The sequence below is a fragment of the Misgurnus anguillicaudatus genome, chromosome 24 (assembly GCF_027580225.2).
Source record: "Misgurnus anguillicaudatus chromosome 24, ASM2758022v2, whole genome shotgun sequence".
NCBI lineage: Eukaryota > Metazoa > Chordata > Actinopteri > Cypriniformes > Cobitidae > Misgurnus > Misgurnus anguillicaudatus.
In genome coordinates this window covers 8672501-8689147 of record NC_073360.2, presented here as the reverse complement: position 1 = coordinate 8689147, position 16647 = coordinate 8672501, and the positions used below count along the sequence as shown (strand labels likewise).

The 16647-nt window shown below is 41.1% G+C and overlaps 1 protein-coding gene and 3 non-coding genes across 6 annotated transcripts; all 4 read right to left on the bottom strand.

Moving 5' to 3' along the window:
• Positions 1–2079: 2079 nt before the first annotated feature.
• Positions 2080–15014, bottom strand: LOC129437622 (uncharacterized). 3 transcript variants are annotated; one of them, XR_012367593.1, is made up of 7 exons: positions 14631–15014; positions 11031–11602; positions 10583–10927; positions 9632–10107; positions 9220–9547; positions 7419–8214; positions 7083–7286 (listed from the first exon to the last, which is right to left on the bottom strand). XR_012367593.1 is itself a non-coding variant. In XM_073862879.1 (5 exons), the coding sequence occupies exons 3-5, from the start codon at positions 6419–6421 to the stop codon at positions 4477–4479; spliced, it is 1623 nt and encodes a 540-aa protein (XP_073718980.1). In that variant the 5' UTR covers positions 6422–6508; positions 7078–7286; positions 7419–7756; the 3' UTR covers positions 2080–4476. The 3 variants fall into 3 exon arrangements, 1 of the variants encoding a protein (XP_073718980.1); XR_012367594.1 differs by lacking the exon at positions 14631–15014 and having other exon boundaries at positions 11031–12188; XM_073862879.1 differs by lacking the exons at positions 9220–9547; positions 9632–10107; positions 10583–10927; positions 11031–11602; positions 14631–15014 and adding exons at positions 2080–5442; positions 5553–5657; positions 5870–6508 and having other exon boundaries at positions 7078–7286; positions 7419–7756.
• A 109-nt stretch (positions 15015–15123) lies between these two features.
• Positions 15124–15196, bottom strand: trnak-cuu (transfer RNA lysine (anticodon CUU)). Its single transcript has one exon. It is a non-coding gene; the product is annotated as a tRNA-Lys (tRNA).
• Positions 15197–16148: 952 nt separating this feature from the next.
• trnan-guu (transfer RNA asparagine (anticodon GUU)) lies at positions 16149–16222 on the bottom strand. Its single transcript has one exon. It is a non-coding gene; the product is annotated as a tRNA-Asn (tRNA).
• Positions 16223–16448: 226 nt separating this feature from the next.
• On the bottom strand, positions 16449–16521 carry trnak-cuu (transfer RNA lysine (anticodon CUU)). Its single transcript has one exon. It is a non-coding gene; the product is annotated as a tRNA-Lys (tRNA).
• Positions 16522–16647: the final 126 nt, after the last annotated feature.

Here is a 16647-nt window from a genome sequence, read left to right as displayed (position 1 = left end):
CATCATCGCCTGCGTTTGGGTTCATCCGTCCTTGTATCCGACAGTTTCACTTTGTAGCTTTTTTACATTTGATGTAGTCAAAGTAACTTAAAAGTAAAGTAATTAGTAATTAGATTACTGATTACTACATGCAAAAAGTAATGTAATCAAATTACAATTTTAAAGTAGTAATTAGTAATTTGTAGTGGATTACTTTTTTTAAGTAATTTACCCAACACTGCTTGGCAGGCGTATGACGCAAATATCAAATGCATATCTGTAGTAGTCAAAGGAAGAGATTTGCATTCATTACAATATATCTATAATAACACATTATATAATAAACAACATATTTTCAACATCAACAAAATGTGCATTATTTTATCTACATTATGATGAACAATTATTGCAAGCAGAATGATTGTATCTTCAGTGTTTCCCCTACCATTATATAAGGGGGGCGCCCCGCCCTCCTTACGGCTCGACTCGCACCCCTTGAAGGTCAAGTAAATTTCATTTGATTTTCTTTGAAGCGCCAGAGAACAATTTGTTATTTTATTAAACAAACTAAACAGCCCTCAAGTAATATGAAGCTGGGGAACAGTAGTCTGTTAAGGGGGGGGGGGGGAGAAAGGGAAGAAGGGGGAAGAAGGGAAAAAGAGGAAAAGGAGAGAAAAAAGAGAGAAAAAAGGGGAAAAAGAAGAAAAAAGGATTTTTATGACTTTCTCCTCCAACAGTTATGTTTTTGAATGTCTGCGACTACAATAAATAATTGTAAAAACTTTTTTTTTCAGTTTTATATGTTGTTTTCTATAGCCGTGTTTGCACTATCGGGCTTCAAGCGGGCGTGCCAGTGCCTGCCGAGGCCTGGGGCGTTTGCATTGTCACTTCCGGGGCATGATCGCGCCTCACTGGTGCTTCGTTGGTGCTTAAGGCCCGGCTTTTCTGGCCCGCCGAAATCGTTGGGCCACAGCGGGCTTCTCGGGGCTAGGGGAGTGGTAAAGGTCAAAGGCGGAGTTTATCTGAACTCTGGCAAGATGCGCATCCATCTGTCTGCAGATTTAAAACTTTAAAAATAACCGGGATCACCAGTAATTTACTGTTTCACGAAAGATACCTGCTATGTTTGTACTTCGGACTGAAGAAAATGATCTGCATATGTAAAAAACAAACACGCGTTACAACGCCGAACTCGCCATGCTAAGGATCCGGCGCACACTGCTACCGGTTCGGGAGAAGTTTATAAAGTTTCGGGCACATAACAAAGTGTTTAAAGTGCAACAGTGCTGAGAAATTAAAGATGTGTGTTGAATCATCATTTCATCGTCCATCACTCCATGTATTAAAGCGATCGAGTCACGATGGTATCTACAGTCGGTGAGTTAACATGCTACATAACGTTTGCATACAAAACACTTAAAATACAAATACAAATGCTACATTACGTTTGCATACAAAACACTTAAAATACAAATACAAATGCTACATTACGTTTGCATACAAAACACTTAAAATACAAATAACGATTGCAGAAGTGTCTTACATGGGTGTTTTTTGTGTTATAGTGTCATCTCTGTTGAATTTTTTAGTCAGCCCTTAGAAAAAGTAACCATGGTTTTATTATAGTCATAGCCATGCTTTCTGGTATTTTGGAGATTAATTAAACTCTTTTATGAATGTAGCAAACTTTATATGTCGGTAAACTGTATGTTTATTTACAAACCCTTTATACAAAACGTCACATGTGCTGCTTTCTTTTGTGTCCGTTTTACAGAAAAATGCCAACGTAAAGCTTTCAGTTTGTCATCCAGGAGTTTTTATTTTGTATATGAGAGATGATACAGCAACAGATGAAAGAGCAGGAGATGAAACGAAGATGATGATGATGAGACGACAAGAGCCATGGATGTTGAAATCCGTCCGGAGAAGATGTCTTTAAATACACCTGTCTGTGCACTGATATAAACTTCATATGTAAATAAAGTACCGCGTTATAATTACTACGACTGCTTGTCAGTTTATTGAAAATGATTGCTTAATAAGGATCACATCTGAAACACAGAAATGGTAAGATGCAACAAAATGGTAAATATAACCATCATTAACTTAACCACTGTAACATAGCTTTTTAAATACTTGTGTATATTCAGAGTTGATTCTTAACGAGTACATTTTCTAATGATTTCTCAAACGTTTTGATTTTTGAGATGCAAGTAAAGTGATTTTCAGTCTTATTCAGCTATTCGAGGCAGTTCTTTATAGACAAAAGTATTTATTGATTGACACATTATTGAAATAGCTATTAGACAGTTACCTTGTGTTTCATGTGATGCTCAACTAACGTTTTCATGATTAAAGATATTAAAGATATCTTATAATGTGTAAGTATGTTTACATCGCCATAGAACTATAATTACAAACTTAACGTTACATATTTAGACACACGTGCATATTTTAAAATAAGATTATTTTACATAAATGTAAAACTAGGACTCGTTATATTCTTTAAAATATTGTGTATATAGTATAATGGCACATTAGGTAGATGAATGCTTTATTTGTAATTATCCTACTTCATAAAGCTTATTGATCTGATATTGTCCCGTCCTGAGATCGCTCGTGTGCAGCCAACATAAACTTCAAGAGTAACACCGCGGATGGAGCAAACATCTATCTTCTCATCTTGGCTTTCACCGTGCAAACAGCCGCCTCAGTTATGTTCTTTGTTTGTTGAATGATGATGCGATCTCACTCCTGTCTCCTGTCAGATTGAAGTGACTTCCTCACAGTAAAACAGGCGGAGTTGTGTGACGTTACATCCAGGTAGGCGTATTAAGGGCGGGGTTTTCTGAAGCGCTGCGGCGCTATTGGCTTGACAATGCAAACGCGTCGTGATTTTGGCTACACAGCTGGAGGTCTGAGGCTATTGGCTCCGTGAGGCCCGTTTGAAGCCCTGGCTCGCACAGGCCCGATAGTGCAAAAGCGGCTTATGTCTCTAGGTTGATCACAAGGTTGCCGGTTCGAATCACACTGCTGCCCAAAAAATTTTTTTACTTAATGATGTAAATTTGTGTTTTGTCAGTAAAATCACATAAATAGTGTCCATATTATTGAAATCATTTCTGCTATGCCATTTTGAAATGTAAATAAACATTGTTTTAATGACATATTACTGATTCTGGATATTTACATTTCTGAGTTGTGCACTTTTAGTTATATTAATATGCAATTTATCCATTTATTATTTAAGCATCTTGACATTCAAAACTTCTAGGCTCTTGTGAAAAAGGTTGTAATGATAATATAGCAAAGCAAAACACAAGGAGAGTGTTTTTTAATCATGTCCAAACTTTTTATTGTCAATCACAAGCATGCGATTATTCATTAATTCCTTGATTCATTCACATTTTAATTATTTTAGTCATTATTCTGCATGTACAACAGAACAGACAACAGAACAATACATATAAATAACACTTTACAGTGTATGTGGCTCTTGTGCATTCTTTGTAAATGCAAAAAAACATAATAACAGTGAACTATACACATAAATAACACTTTACAGTGTCCGTGGCTCTTGTGCATTCTTTGTAAGTGCAAAAGAACATAATAACAGTGAACTATACACATAACACTTCACAGTGTCCGTGGCTCTTGTGCATTCTTTGTAATTGCAAAAGAGCATAATAGTGAACTATACACATAAATAACACTTTACAGTGTATGTGGCTCTTGTGCATTCTTTGTAAGTGCAAAGGAACAGAATAACAGTGAACTATACACATAAATAACACTTCACAATGTATGTGGCTCTTGTGCATTCTTTGTAAGTGCAAAAGAACATAATAACATTGAACTATACACATTAATAACACTTCACAATGTATGTGGCTCTTGTGCATTCTTTGTAAGTGCAAAAGAACATAATAACATTGAACTATACACATTAATAACACTTCACAGTGTCCGTGGCTCTTGTGCATTCTTTGTAAGTGCAAAAGAACATAATAACAGTGAACTATACACATTAATAACACTTCACAGTGTCCGTGGCTCTTGTGCATTCTTTGTAAGTGCAAAAGAATAGAATAACAGTGAACTATACACATAAATAACACTTCACAGTGTATGTGGCTCTTGTGCATTCTTTGTAAGTGCAAAAGAACAGAATACCAGTGAACTATACACATAAATAACACTTTACAGTGTCCGTGGCTCTTGTGCATTCTTTGTAAGTGCAAAAGAACATAATAACACTGAACTATACACATTAATAACACTTCACAGTGTCCGTGGCTCTTGTGCATTCTTTGTAAGTGCAAAAGAACAGAATAACAGTGAACTATACACATAAATAACACTTCACAGTGTATGTGGCTCTTGTGCATTCTTTGTAAGTGCAAAAGAACATAATAACAGTGAACTATATACGTTGATAACCTTTTACAGTGTCCATGGCTATCATTAAGTCTTTGCAAGCGCAAAAAAGAAAAAGAACTATATACACACTAAGAGGTTTTTTTTTATTTCCTCCAACCACTGCTCCTTTGTAACTGTTTCTACAGAGGGGCAGTATATCACCCCCTTGTACTGGCTATGCCCAGTATCAGCTGTTCTGAACTGCCCGCATTTTTTGCATGTGTTGTGTGGCACATGACGGGTCATTTTTCGAACTGGGGGAGCAGCAGCAGGAGGGGCAGGATGTGCAGAGGAAAGGCTGACCCTGAGAGCCTGTGGAGCAGCAACCAGGACAGGCCCTGTGAGTCCCTGTGAGACCATTGGCGTCACCATGACCAATTGAGGGCCCGGGGGTGGAGCAGGGAAAAGTTGCCGCCGGGTTTGTTGTTGCTCAGCTGGCATTGTCATCACCACTGGGGCTGAAGGGATTCTCCGTTTCCTCTTCACCTGTGCCTGGCCCACAGTGCTGCTGGGCATGTGGTACTGGTGAGCCGGACCTGACTGGGGGGATGCAGACGGGGGGCGCATATGGGCAGGGAGTAAAGGATCAGTCGCCACAGACAACCTACTAGGCAGTAGCAGCCCTTGCTTTGATACTGCAGTGTCATGTTTAGCTACCCTTTTGTTGTGCCACTGAACTAGCGTGGTGTGCTCCATAACAGCGGCCCTGTCCAGAATGCGTTGCCTGATATTCCTGTAGTCCTCCAGGATGAGGTCCCATCTGGACTTTGTGCTATCCCCCTTCTTCCTGGGACTCTTATAGATAGCACAGAGCCTGATAAAAATTGTCACAACCAGGCGACAACAATCTGGCCACTGGGCAAGTGGGGCAGTGGTGGTGAGTGCCTGCCTCTTTACACTCTCCACCCCTGGAGTGAACTCCTGCCTTTTCTTGGAGGTCTTGTACCTCCCTGTGTTCTGCTTGATCTGGTATCTGGCAGCAAACACCACCCTCTGCCTGTCATACTCCAGCAGGTTCTGCCAAAGAGCAACAATATTGCTCACCTAAGCAGAAAGAGCATATGATACACAGCATATGAGAAAACAAAACATGTGCAAATGTTAATGCATGACAGGGCAAAGATGGAAAATAGAGAAAGTTGAATGCTCCTGACCTGCTGGTTGGTGAGGGCCAGAAAGGGCTGTTTTCTAAGCTCCATGAGATACTCCATCAGGCTGTCTACTCTGTCCATGCCTGGCATACCAGAGCTATCCAAACACTGAAAAAAAAACAGACAGTGAAGTGGGACAATACACAAATACATATATACATATTCCTTCTTTTTGTTGACCAGCATTAAACTTCACACTCTTGGAAGTCTCAGATACAGGTCAGTCAGTTTCTATGGGTTTTTCCTAACATTTACATGTTTTACATTTACAGTTACATAACCACAGTGATTTCTGATTTTGTAATAAGGTATTTACACACCACAGACTCCTCTGAAGATGCCGAGGCACTTGGCGTGGAGATGGCAGCAGGCTGGGTGGAGGAGGCAGCAGAGGAAGCAGCCATGGTGGAAGAGGCAACAGACTGGGCAGAGGGGCCAGCAGTCTGGGTGTAGGAGGCAGCAGGCTGGGCAGAGGGGCCAGCAGTCTGGGTGTAGGAGGCAGCAGGCTGGGCAGAGGGGCCAGCAGTCTGGGTGTAGGAGGCAGCAGGCTGGGCAGAGGGGCCAGCAGTCTGGGTGTAGGAGGCAGCAGGCTGGGCAGGGGGGCCAGCAGTCTGGGTGTAGGAGGCAGCAGGCTGGGCAGAGGGGCTAGCAGGCTGAGTGGAGGAGGCTGCAGCCATGGTGAATGAGGCAGCAGGCTGGGCAGAGGGGACAGCAGGCTTAGTGGAGGAGAGAGACTCAGAGGAGGGCAGAAATTGGGAGGAGACAGAGAAGCTTGGGTCATCAGTAAGACTTGACACAGTAACATCATGTCTTTCGTCTTCCCCGAAGCCCTCGTCTTCTTCTGCCTCGTCTTCATCCACATCCTCCAGCATGTTCTCTGTCTCTTCTGAGTCAGGCTCCACTACCAGGGGCTGTCCAGTCTGACTCAGGAGGGAGGTAGTCAACACCAAGAAGCTCTCCTGTAAAAAAAAAGTTTGGAAACATTAATATTTTTCAATTTTCTTGAAAGAATTCTTTTATGTGCATCAAGCCTGCAAAAATACAAAAAAGAACAGTAATACTGTAAAATTGTATTGTAATATTTAAAATAGTACTTTTCTATTTTAACATACTTCTAAAATCTAATTTATTTTATGATGCAAAGCTGAATTTATCATCATCATTACTCAAGTCTTCAGTGTCACATGATCCTTTAGAAATCATTCTAATGTGCTGATTTATTAATGTTGGAAATGGTTGTGCTGCTTGTTGCTTTTTATATCCTGTGATACTTTTTTCAGGATTCACTTAAAATAGAAATATTTAGTAACAATAATCATGTGACTCTGAAGACTGGAGTAATGATGTGAAAATTCAGCGTTGCATCACAGAAATAAATTATACTTTAAAGCCTATTAAAATTGAAGAATTTTCACAATATTACTGTTTTTTGGAGGGATTAATAAAAGTAAAGACTTAATGTTTAGTTAGAACATTGAAAACCCACAAACCAAAAAATATTATGCAGCCAGATAAGGGTAAGACATACCAGTATATTTGGCAGGGGGCCTGAAAGTTGGCACAAATGGCCGACCAAACACCTTCAGGCTGTTGGTGTGGACGCAGTGGGCCATATCCCCGGAGTAGGTGAGAAGAGAGGCTGGCTTGCTGGTCACTGCTGCAGTCCCTCGACTTGATTCCACCTGTTCAGGCCTTCCAGGAGGTAGAGCTGGAAATTCAGCGCATTAGCACTGGTTCCTAGAAGAAGAACAAGACATTTATACCAATAAAAAATAACTTACCATTCAATCTGAATAATGCATAGAAATTATTCAAAAATATAGAAAAAAACAATCATTATTTAAAACATCATACATGTGAGACACCAACCTGGAATGAACCTGTTCAGGTGGCAATGAAAAGACTCCAGGGATGTGGACCCTCTGGCACACCGATACCTGGTCAGGATGACCCCTGATTTTTTTGTGGTGCCCATCTCTGTGTAAAGTGCCACTCCTGGCAAGTCCTGGATGCACTTGACATGGCGTTTCTGCACACGCCAGATGTGCTCCATGCGCACCTCATCCAGGAGTGGCACACCCATAAGGTCCCTCCCAGCTCCTGCAGCAACCTCTCAATGAGGCGTATGGTGGCCTCTTCACCCCGCGTCCTCCTGCGGCAGTAAAGGCTGAGGTCCTTTTTACTGATGCTCCTGTCCACCAGGACATCAGTAAAAACCTGGCACACCCTCCTGCATCAGCTGCAGTCTTTTTGCCTGCCGCAACAGGCTGAGGTCCCCAGCATCCCACTCAAAGATGCAGGCAGACAGGCATCCCATGAAGGTGGGGTAGAGGGGATGGGCATCGGTGGTGCAGCCCACGGCCAGCCTTCTCATAAAGTGCCAGATATCCAGCCGTATGTGGAGGTCTGGCCATTGCCCAAACCTGGTCTGCAGCTTGCTGGTTGCACCCTCGCTCATGACACAACAGCCACAATCCACATACAGCAGAACCGGGGGTGGAACTGCTGCCTGGCGATACCTCTCGATGACACCAGCCACCATCCTGTCCAGTCCTGGCCCCTCCTGCACTGACAGGACACTGGTCACTATCTGGCCAAACTCGTTCCCTATTGAGGAGACCCAGAGTGCTGTCCCCCGTCCATGGCCAGCCAGCTTCTTTGTGATCTGAAATTAAAAAATGTAATGACACATGACATGATGTAATATTAACATTACAGTTTTTCTCAGTCGCTTTGACAGATTTTTCCAAACAGTCTTTGCATTTCAAACAGTCTTCTTTACATTCTCTGAACTTTAAGTGCAGTTGTCACAAATGTTAAATGTTAAACTAAACCAGAAAATGTAATTAATGCTTCAAAGTCTAATTATTGTGTCTCTAAATAGGTGACAAAAAGGTGTTTTTGTGATCATGTGTCACACTGATCAAAATGTTTAGATGTTTTTTCACCATGGATATTTACTTGTTATAAACAATTGTGACGGTCCTCTGGGTCCGTTTTGCTTAGTTGGCTGTGGGGCAGACTTATGAGGTAATCATCATGTGAAATACCTGCAGAGTAGGATATATGAGTTTTTGGTTCTCTGATTTGGCCCCCTTATGTTGCCCTCTGGCTTTTCATTAGTTTTGGGTTGCTCTGTTGTGATTATTTGTCTGCTTTATGTATTTGTTTAGTATTGGGTTATATGTTAGCAGGCCTATTTGTTATGTTGGAATGTTTATTATTTTGCATTACTTACTCAGTCTTTATTTACTTCTAAATAGCAGTGCTTTCAATGTTAATTATTATGAGTTAACTTAATTTTTGTTAATAAATATTTTTACATTTACATTCGCTTACATTTTTATTTCTGGCGGTTCTGAGATGATCGTGACACAAATTTCATGGATTTGTTTTGTTGACTATCTGCTTCATATTCTATACAAGAATGTAAGTTTTGTTTGTGTATTACACTGAGCATTTTAAATACAGATTCAGACAGTAGGTACAAATTCAATAAAAGCCAATATTCCAATATATACACACACAAAAAACATTACATTAACTTTAGGAATTATACGTTACATTTATGTTTGCAGAATATGTTTACATTAAGTTCACGTATACATGTAAAAATTCTCAGTTGCTTGTTAATCCAAACTTACTGTTTTGAGAAAAAAATATTTATTACCTTTTTGGTGGAATCCATCTTTAAGATGGTGCCAAAAGTCGATGTGATGCTGGCCTTTATATGGTCTAAACGGCAGAGGATGTCCCTGCCGTATACGGACAGCAGCCAACGACTGGTGGGGATGTCGATGGGCTCTGGAGGCTCCTGGCAGACCACTGGAAAGAGGCTGGGTCGATCCACAAAGTAAGCACACTCCCCAACATAGTGTGCCAACCGATTCAGCCATTCCTCCCCATGGTTCTCCTTTAACTGCCTCACCAATCGAGCTGGACTATTGCCCAGCGTCCGGTCCCGAAGCAGCCTAATGACACAGATGTCACAGGCATACCTGAAATGCACATTGTTGCTGTGATTAATTAAATTGCGAGGGCAGTTTTCCCAAACAACATATTTTTTACACTGATTTACTCACTTTTGGGTCAGGATCAGCCGGAACATTTTCTGGTGAGGCAGGTCAAGCTGGTCCCGGACAGTCTGACTTGTTGACAGATAGTTGAGAGAACACACAGTGCACCTGAGTGTCTCTGTTACCATCAGGTAATATCTTTCAATGTCCAGGACCTTCCGAGCCCTCTTGTGGACACCATAACCTGTCAGGTTCTTGCCACAAGCTGGGCAGGACACCCGCACCTTCCACAGGTGGTAGGGCATCCACACCATCAACCGATGAGTAAAGAACCTGTCAGGAGTTGGTGTCTGGTGGTAAATAAGGGCTGGGACAGGGGGCTCATACCACAGCTTCAAATCTGGCCGCAGCTTGCCAGAGTGAAATAAGGTGTTTGCAATCCACCGCTGGTCCTGCACAGGGATGGTCTTGCTCATTTCACCTGGCAACCAGAATGAAGCTGGGGCCCCAGCAGGGGCTGGCTGGACTCCTCCAGGCTCCTCCTGTTTGGAAGACAATTTGTTTAATGTATAAATAAAAGCTGCACTAATATACACCACAAGCTGTCCACTAGTTTTTTATTGCTTTGGTGGAATATTCACAAGCAGTTAGTAATTTTTTTAAAATGTTTATAATCAAATCACAGATAATAAAAGTGCACCCTTTTATCTAAGCATTCAGCGTATTTTCAATTGTGTTAGAATAATACACTTATACACTAAACCACAAAGTATCGTTTTCACTACACAAAATAAGTATTTTATCTACAGTAAATGTTTAATTCATAATAACTGCCTTTCATAAAACTCTTACTATCATACTTTTGATCTCTTTTCGTTTAGTTTCACTAGAATGAAAGCATTAGATTAGGTTTTGAAAGAATAGCTAGCTGTGTGGAGTTTTGAAAATGTTTACCTTACTTATTAAATTATATTAAATTTATATTAAAATTTTTTAAATTGATGCGGCTGTACTCACAGAGGGTGGAGCAGGACTGGGGGTCCTCGCAGAGGGTGGAGAAGGATGAGGGGTCCTCACAGAGGGTGAAGCAGGACTGGAGGTCCTCACAGAGGGTGGAGCAGGACTGGGGGCCCTCACAGAGGGTGGAGCAGGACTGGGGGCCTTAACAGAGAATGGGCTCGGGGTCCTCATAGTGGATGGAGAAGGGGTGGCCGTCCTCACAGAGGATGGAGGAGAGGGGCTGGGAGGAGAAGGACTAGGGGTCCTTGAAGAGGGTGGAGGAGAGGGGCTGGGGCTCCTTCGATCCACTAAATTTGGCTTTATTAAAGCCGAATGGGACCCACCAAACCGTGACTTAGTGAACTAAGAAGAGAAACAAAGTTAATTCCATAATGCAACTAAGTTACACGGCATTATTTTAACTACAAACAATTAAGTAAACATTAATTACAGATAGAACATTCACCATTGACAAACTTGGAGGGGGCCTCAGGAAGGTCCGTGGGGCAGGGGCCGTGTCTGAAGCTTCAGACTGTGGGGCAACTGTGCCGGTTGCTGTGTCTGAAGCCTTAGACTCTGGAGGTGCGGCAGGAGATGAAGCGGCAGTGGCAGGCTGCTAAAACAACAGCAGAATAGAATAACGTGTAGTGAAACAGCATAACAGATATGTGATGCGACATTAAATGTAATTTTCAAATAGATGAACTTAGTGGTGTGGAAACCACACTTGCAGGTCATGGACCCTCCAAAGAGGGTGGTCTGTCCATGAGCCTGCATGGGGCATTCTCAATCTGAAATATAAGACTCATTACTGATGTTTTCTGCATCATTTTCAGGTGACCTGCATACAACATAATAAATACTAAAATACAGGTAACTTTGCTTTACCTTCTGGTAGAGGTCATACCACTTCCGCTGTCTTGGGGAAGGTCGATTTCCTCCTCCAGATGGCCAAACTCCAGAGCTGGCAAAAGCCCTCAACCTGGCCATCCACTCGCCATCTCCCATAGCCTTGTGGCTCTTTGGCTTTGTGCTCCTCTGAACATAACATGGAAATAATAGTAAACAAGTGTATTTTTGCAAGTACTGGACAACTACACCTTCTTTTTATTAAATTATAATGATGACAGCTATAAAATGGCAAAGCTTTATTTTAGGGTTTTTTAACTAGTGGCTTTTTAGCATGCATATTACTAGAATATTGACTGTTTATTAGTAATTATTAAACACATATTAATGTCTTATTCTGCATGACCTTATTTTACATTCTTTATCCTACCAAATACCTAAACATAATAACTAATTTACTAACTATTAATAAAATAAAGCAATAAACAAGGAGCTTTTTAAGGGACAAGTCATAGTTAATACCCACACTAAAGTGTTGCCAAACAAATTAATTAAAAAAACAAAAATTCAAGCTAACTAAATGATGTATGATTAGCCATGGTTTTACTACAAAAAAAAACATGTATAGTTAAACCATGGTAACCAAAAACCTTGGTTTGTTTCACTAATCACAGTTTAACCATTATATTCAAAGTAAAAACTGTTTAATACAAATAGAAATCAATCCACCAACCAAAATTATGCTTACTGCACGTTTACCATAGTAAAACCATGTTAAGGAATGACAACATTTACAACTATAACACTTGTAGTGGAATTGCCTCTTTAATAATAGCTGGCATAGCCCCTTAAAAGAGCAGACAGATTGCACCAGGTGCGTGGTTGCGTACGTCAGGTAATCACGTAGCTATATAGGCACAGGTGAGTTTGCTTTCTTCATGACATTGTACCGATGTGACCTGTTGCTGTAGGTCTTGTATCTCCTTCACTCCTCAGGAAAGGTAGGTTTGGTTAAATTTAAGGGTATAGATGGGAGGGAATTATAAATTTAGAATACGGGTGTTTGTGGGGAAGTTTATTTAATTCACAGGTGTGATTAATGTGCTTGTTTGGTGTTATTTTAGATTAGTTGGGTATATCCAGGCATCCGCTGTGAGTATGTGAGTGTTATACACGCAAAATGTAATTTTATTTTTCCCTACCCTTCTGGTGTGATTATAAATAGGAGAGGAGTGGGGAGGAAGAAGAAAAGCAAACAAAAGTATGTTTAATGTTTTTCAGAGTGCCAGTTGCTGCTTTGCTGCGGTTAAATCAGCGTTCCTCTTTGAGAAGCGGGTTTTTAGTGTACGCTCGTGGTTGTATCGAGCGCCCGCAAGTTCATTGAACATTGTTAATGCCTGTACGGTGCCCATGTTGGAGCCACTCTAAACCCGTAACTTGATTTCGGGATTGTATGGTGTTCGCCACCTCACCGGCGCAACTTTATGTATGGTTAATTTACTTATTTAGTTATTTAGTAATCTGGTATTTGGGTTGCTTCCTGCATATTGACATCGCTCACTTACGGAGTAGATTAACGGTGACGCAATCCTTTTGATTTTCATTTATTTGCTGATCGTATTTTGTTGTGTGTGTGAGTTTAACTGAAATTGTGTGTTTGTTTTGGCTTTTTTATTTTTTTTCGGTTTTGTTGTAATTATCAGCTATTATCATTTCGTTTGTTTGTTTGTTTGTTTGTTTATTAATTGATTTAGTCATTTCGGTTATTTCGGGGTTTGTTAAATTTCTTTTTGTCTTCTTTTGTATGGATACTGCTAAACGGAGCAGATCAAGTGTAATCTTTTTGACCTGTGTTTATTTGCTCATTGTATTTGTCCTGTGTTTACAATGAAGTTAACGTAAGATTGTGTTTTTCTTTTACTGTCATTATCTGGTATTATTATTTAGATCTGTCTATTTATTGATTTATTTCGGTTATTTTGGAATTTGGGGTTTGTGATATTTCTTGTTTTTTTTATTAATGCTGCTCATTTACGGAGCAGATTGATTATGGTATAATCTTTTGGTTTGTGTGTATTTGTTGGTTGTATGTGTGTGGTGTGTGTGAGTTGTATTGAAATTTTGTCTTTGGTTGCTTTATTTTTTTCATTATTAGTACAAGTATAATAGTTTTACTAGGCTTTGTTTTTTTGAATTGATTTAGTATTTTGATTATTTTGTTATCTGAGTTGTATTATTTCTTTGATCTGCTTTACATTAAAACTGCTCAAGAATGTAGTGTAGTTATTGTGGGTGATTGTGTTTTTTTATTATTTTGACTTATTTGGTTTGTGTTGGGTGGATTTACATAATTTTGTTCTTTATTTGGTTTGAAGTGTGTGTTTATTATTTGAGCAGTAAATTGTTTATTGCAATCAGAGAAAATAAACTAACTTGATTAGTTTATTTTTTTATTTTCCTCTCTTCTTGTATTTTGATTTTTTTTGTGTTGGTTAGTGTATGGTGGACGGCCCATGTAAGCCAACCACAACAAAGTCTATTTCGTTGACCTGTGTAAATTTTACTGTCTCGCTCAATGTGGTTTTAGTAATTTAATGGATTAATAAATTTGTTATCTGTGATCTTGTCTCTGCTTGTCCTTTTCATTTGGTTGAAAGCCTGGAGTATGGGCGTTATTAGTAATACAGTCACACACTGTTTTTTATTCAAAGCGAACTTTAAGCTGACTTTTAGCGTTTTAAATGTTAGATTACATGCAACATGTGATAACGTGACTAGAGCTTATAAACACAAACACTTTTACCACAGTAAAATCATGGCAATATAACACTTAAACCGAACTTTAAGCTGACTAAATGGTGTTTTAAATGTTAGATAATATGCAACTCGTGATAACGTTACCACAGTTTATAAACACAAAAACTTTTACCACAGTAAAACCATGTTTATATAACAAATGACATTCAAACCGAACTTTAATTTGACTAAATGGTGTTTTAAATGTCGTGATAACGTGACCACAGTTTATAACACATCACAAAATAAAGTCTTTAAATGCATTTAATAAGGATAGCATTCAAATTTAACGTTATATCACTATCGATTACTAAAAGGAGACACTCGACAAAACGACGTTGTGTGACGGGGAAAAAATTAACGAATATATTGACAGTTAATAATATAGTAAAAAGAAGAAGAAAGTATATTTATTACTTACTTTGATCAGTTATAACTTCACAGATAATTTCCAGAGAGTAAAGTGTCGATATCCCTATAACGAATATAAGCGGCGGTGAGTGGCTTGCAATTGGCTCTCTCACAATGGAGAGCGAGCGATGCGATTGGCTCTCGTCCATTCTCACAATGGACAGCGAGCGACGTGATTGGCTCTCGTCCATTCTCACAATGGACAGCGAGATCAGCGATTGGACGAGAACAGAGCCTTAGAGACCGACGATCCTGATCCAAGTAGCGCCACAGAGACGGACGACAGCGTGACGTGGGATGGTGGGAGACACATCAGAGGGCTCTTGTCAGCAGGCGAAAAGGATAACGCGAAGAGTGGAGACACAACCGTGTACACAGAAGAGCATGGGAAACCTCTTTTGCAACAGAAACGCAAAGACGCCTTGGTCAGGATTTTTCTGAAGTTCCCACGACATGGAACCCAGGGCTGCAAAGAAGAGCTCCAACGAGAGAAGCAGCTGACACGCCCAACGTGGGGCTCGAACCCACGACCCTGAGATTAAGAGTCTCATGCTCTACCGACTGAGCTAGCCGGGCTGCGGTTGCATGTTTCTGTATCTGATCTCAAGGTGTCCTCTTCTCGATGGAAAAGCAAAAAGCAGATGCCTTGCATGTTGCACAAGTGAAGGCAAGCTCGATCTACGTGGCCACTGGACGGAGCGCGCTATCGCAGGCAGAATATTCAAGGTCTGCTGCGAGACCTCTGGCTCGTGGCAGATGACAGGAATCTTGTCATGCAGTGTGAGCGCCACACCACTTCAGTTACTCTCACGGCCCTGTAGCACGAGCTTGCCCTGAGACAATAACCTCTTTCAGACCACTTTCAGTCACAGTTACAACTGGGTTTCGGCTTGGACGTGTTCCTTTTGGTGGCACCAAGGTACTTCTTTACACAGTTTTTTAAATTCCAGTCTTTGAACTTTAATACTCTGATCAGACAGTCCTTTAAATTAATCCTTCAAAATCCCAGTGCAGTGGCACAAGTGAAAGAGCCCAGTCACAAGGTGTCCCCTTCTCGATGGAACAGCAAAAAGCAGATGCCTTGCATGTTGCACAAGTTAAGGCAAGCTCGGTGGCCACTGGACGGAGGGCGCTATCGCAGGCAGAATATTCAAGGTCTGCTGCGAGACCTCTGGCTCGTGGCAGATGACAGGAACCTTGTCGTGCAGTGTGAGCGCCACAACACTTCAGTTACTCTCACAGTCCTGTAGCGTGAGCATGCCCTAGAGCAATAACCTCTTTCAGTCACGGTTACAACTGGGTTTCGGCTTGGACTTGTTCCTTTTGGTGGCACCAAGGTACTTCTTTACACAGTTTTTTAAATTCCGGGTCTTTGAGCTGTAAGACTCTGATCATACATTCCTGTAAATAAATCCTTCAAAAACCCAGTGAAGTGGCACAAGTGAAGAAGAAGAACCTATTGTTTTTCAGATGGCTACAAGGCTGACATGGCCCTGTGGCGCTCTGCGTGTCATTGAAAAGCTTCCAACGTCCCTGGGTGGGCTCGAACCACCAACCTTTCGGTTAACAGCCAAACGCGCTAACCGATTGCGCCACAGAGACGGACGACAGCGTGACGTGGGATGGTGGCAGACACATCAGAGGGCTCTTGTCAGCAGGCGAAAAGGATAACGCGAAGAGTGGAGACACAACCGTGTACACAGGAGAGCATGGGAAACCTCTTTTGCAACAGAAACGCAAAGATGCCTTGGTCAGGATTTTTCTGAAGTTCCCACGACATGGAACCCAGGGCTGCAGAGAAGAGCTCCAACGAGAGAAGCAGCTGACACGCCCAACGTGGGGCTCGAACCCACGACCCTGAGATTAAGAGTCTCATGCTCTACCGACTGAGCTAGCCGGGCTGCGGTTGCATGTTTCTGTATCTGATCTCAAGGTGTCCTCTTCTCGATGGAAAAGCAAAAAGCAGATGCCTTGCATTATGCACAAGTGAAGGCAAGCTCGATCTACGTGGCCACTGGACGGAGCGC

Excerpts from the sequence above, each read along its gene's own strand:
- LOC129437622 (XM_073862879.1), bottom strand. The coding sequence starts at position 6,421 with ATGCTGGAGGATGTGGATGAAGACGAGGCAGAAGAAGACGAGGGCTTC. Across the intron at positions 5,658-5,869 it reads CATCTTCAGAGGAGTCTGTG|TGTTTGGATAGCTCTGGTAT; the intron begins GTGTGTAAATAC and ends TTTTTTTTTCAG. Across the intron at positions 5,443-5,552 it reads TGGCCCTCACCAACCAGCAG|GTGAGCAATATTGTTGCTCT; the intron begins GTCAGGAGCATT and ends CTTTCTGCTTAG.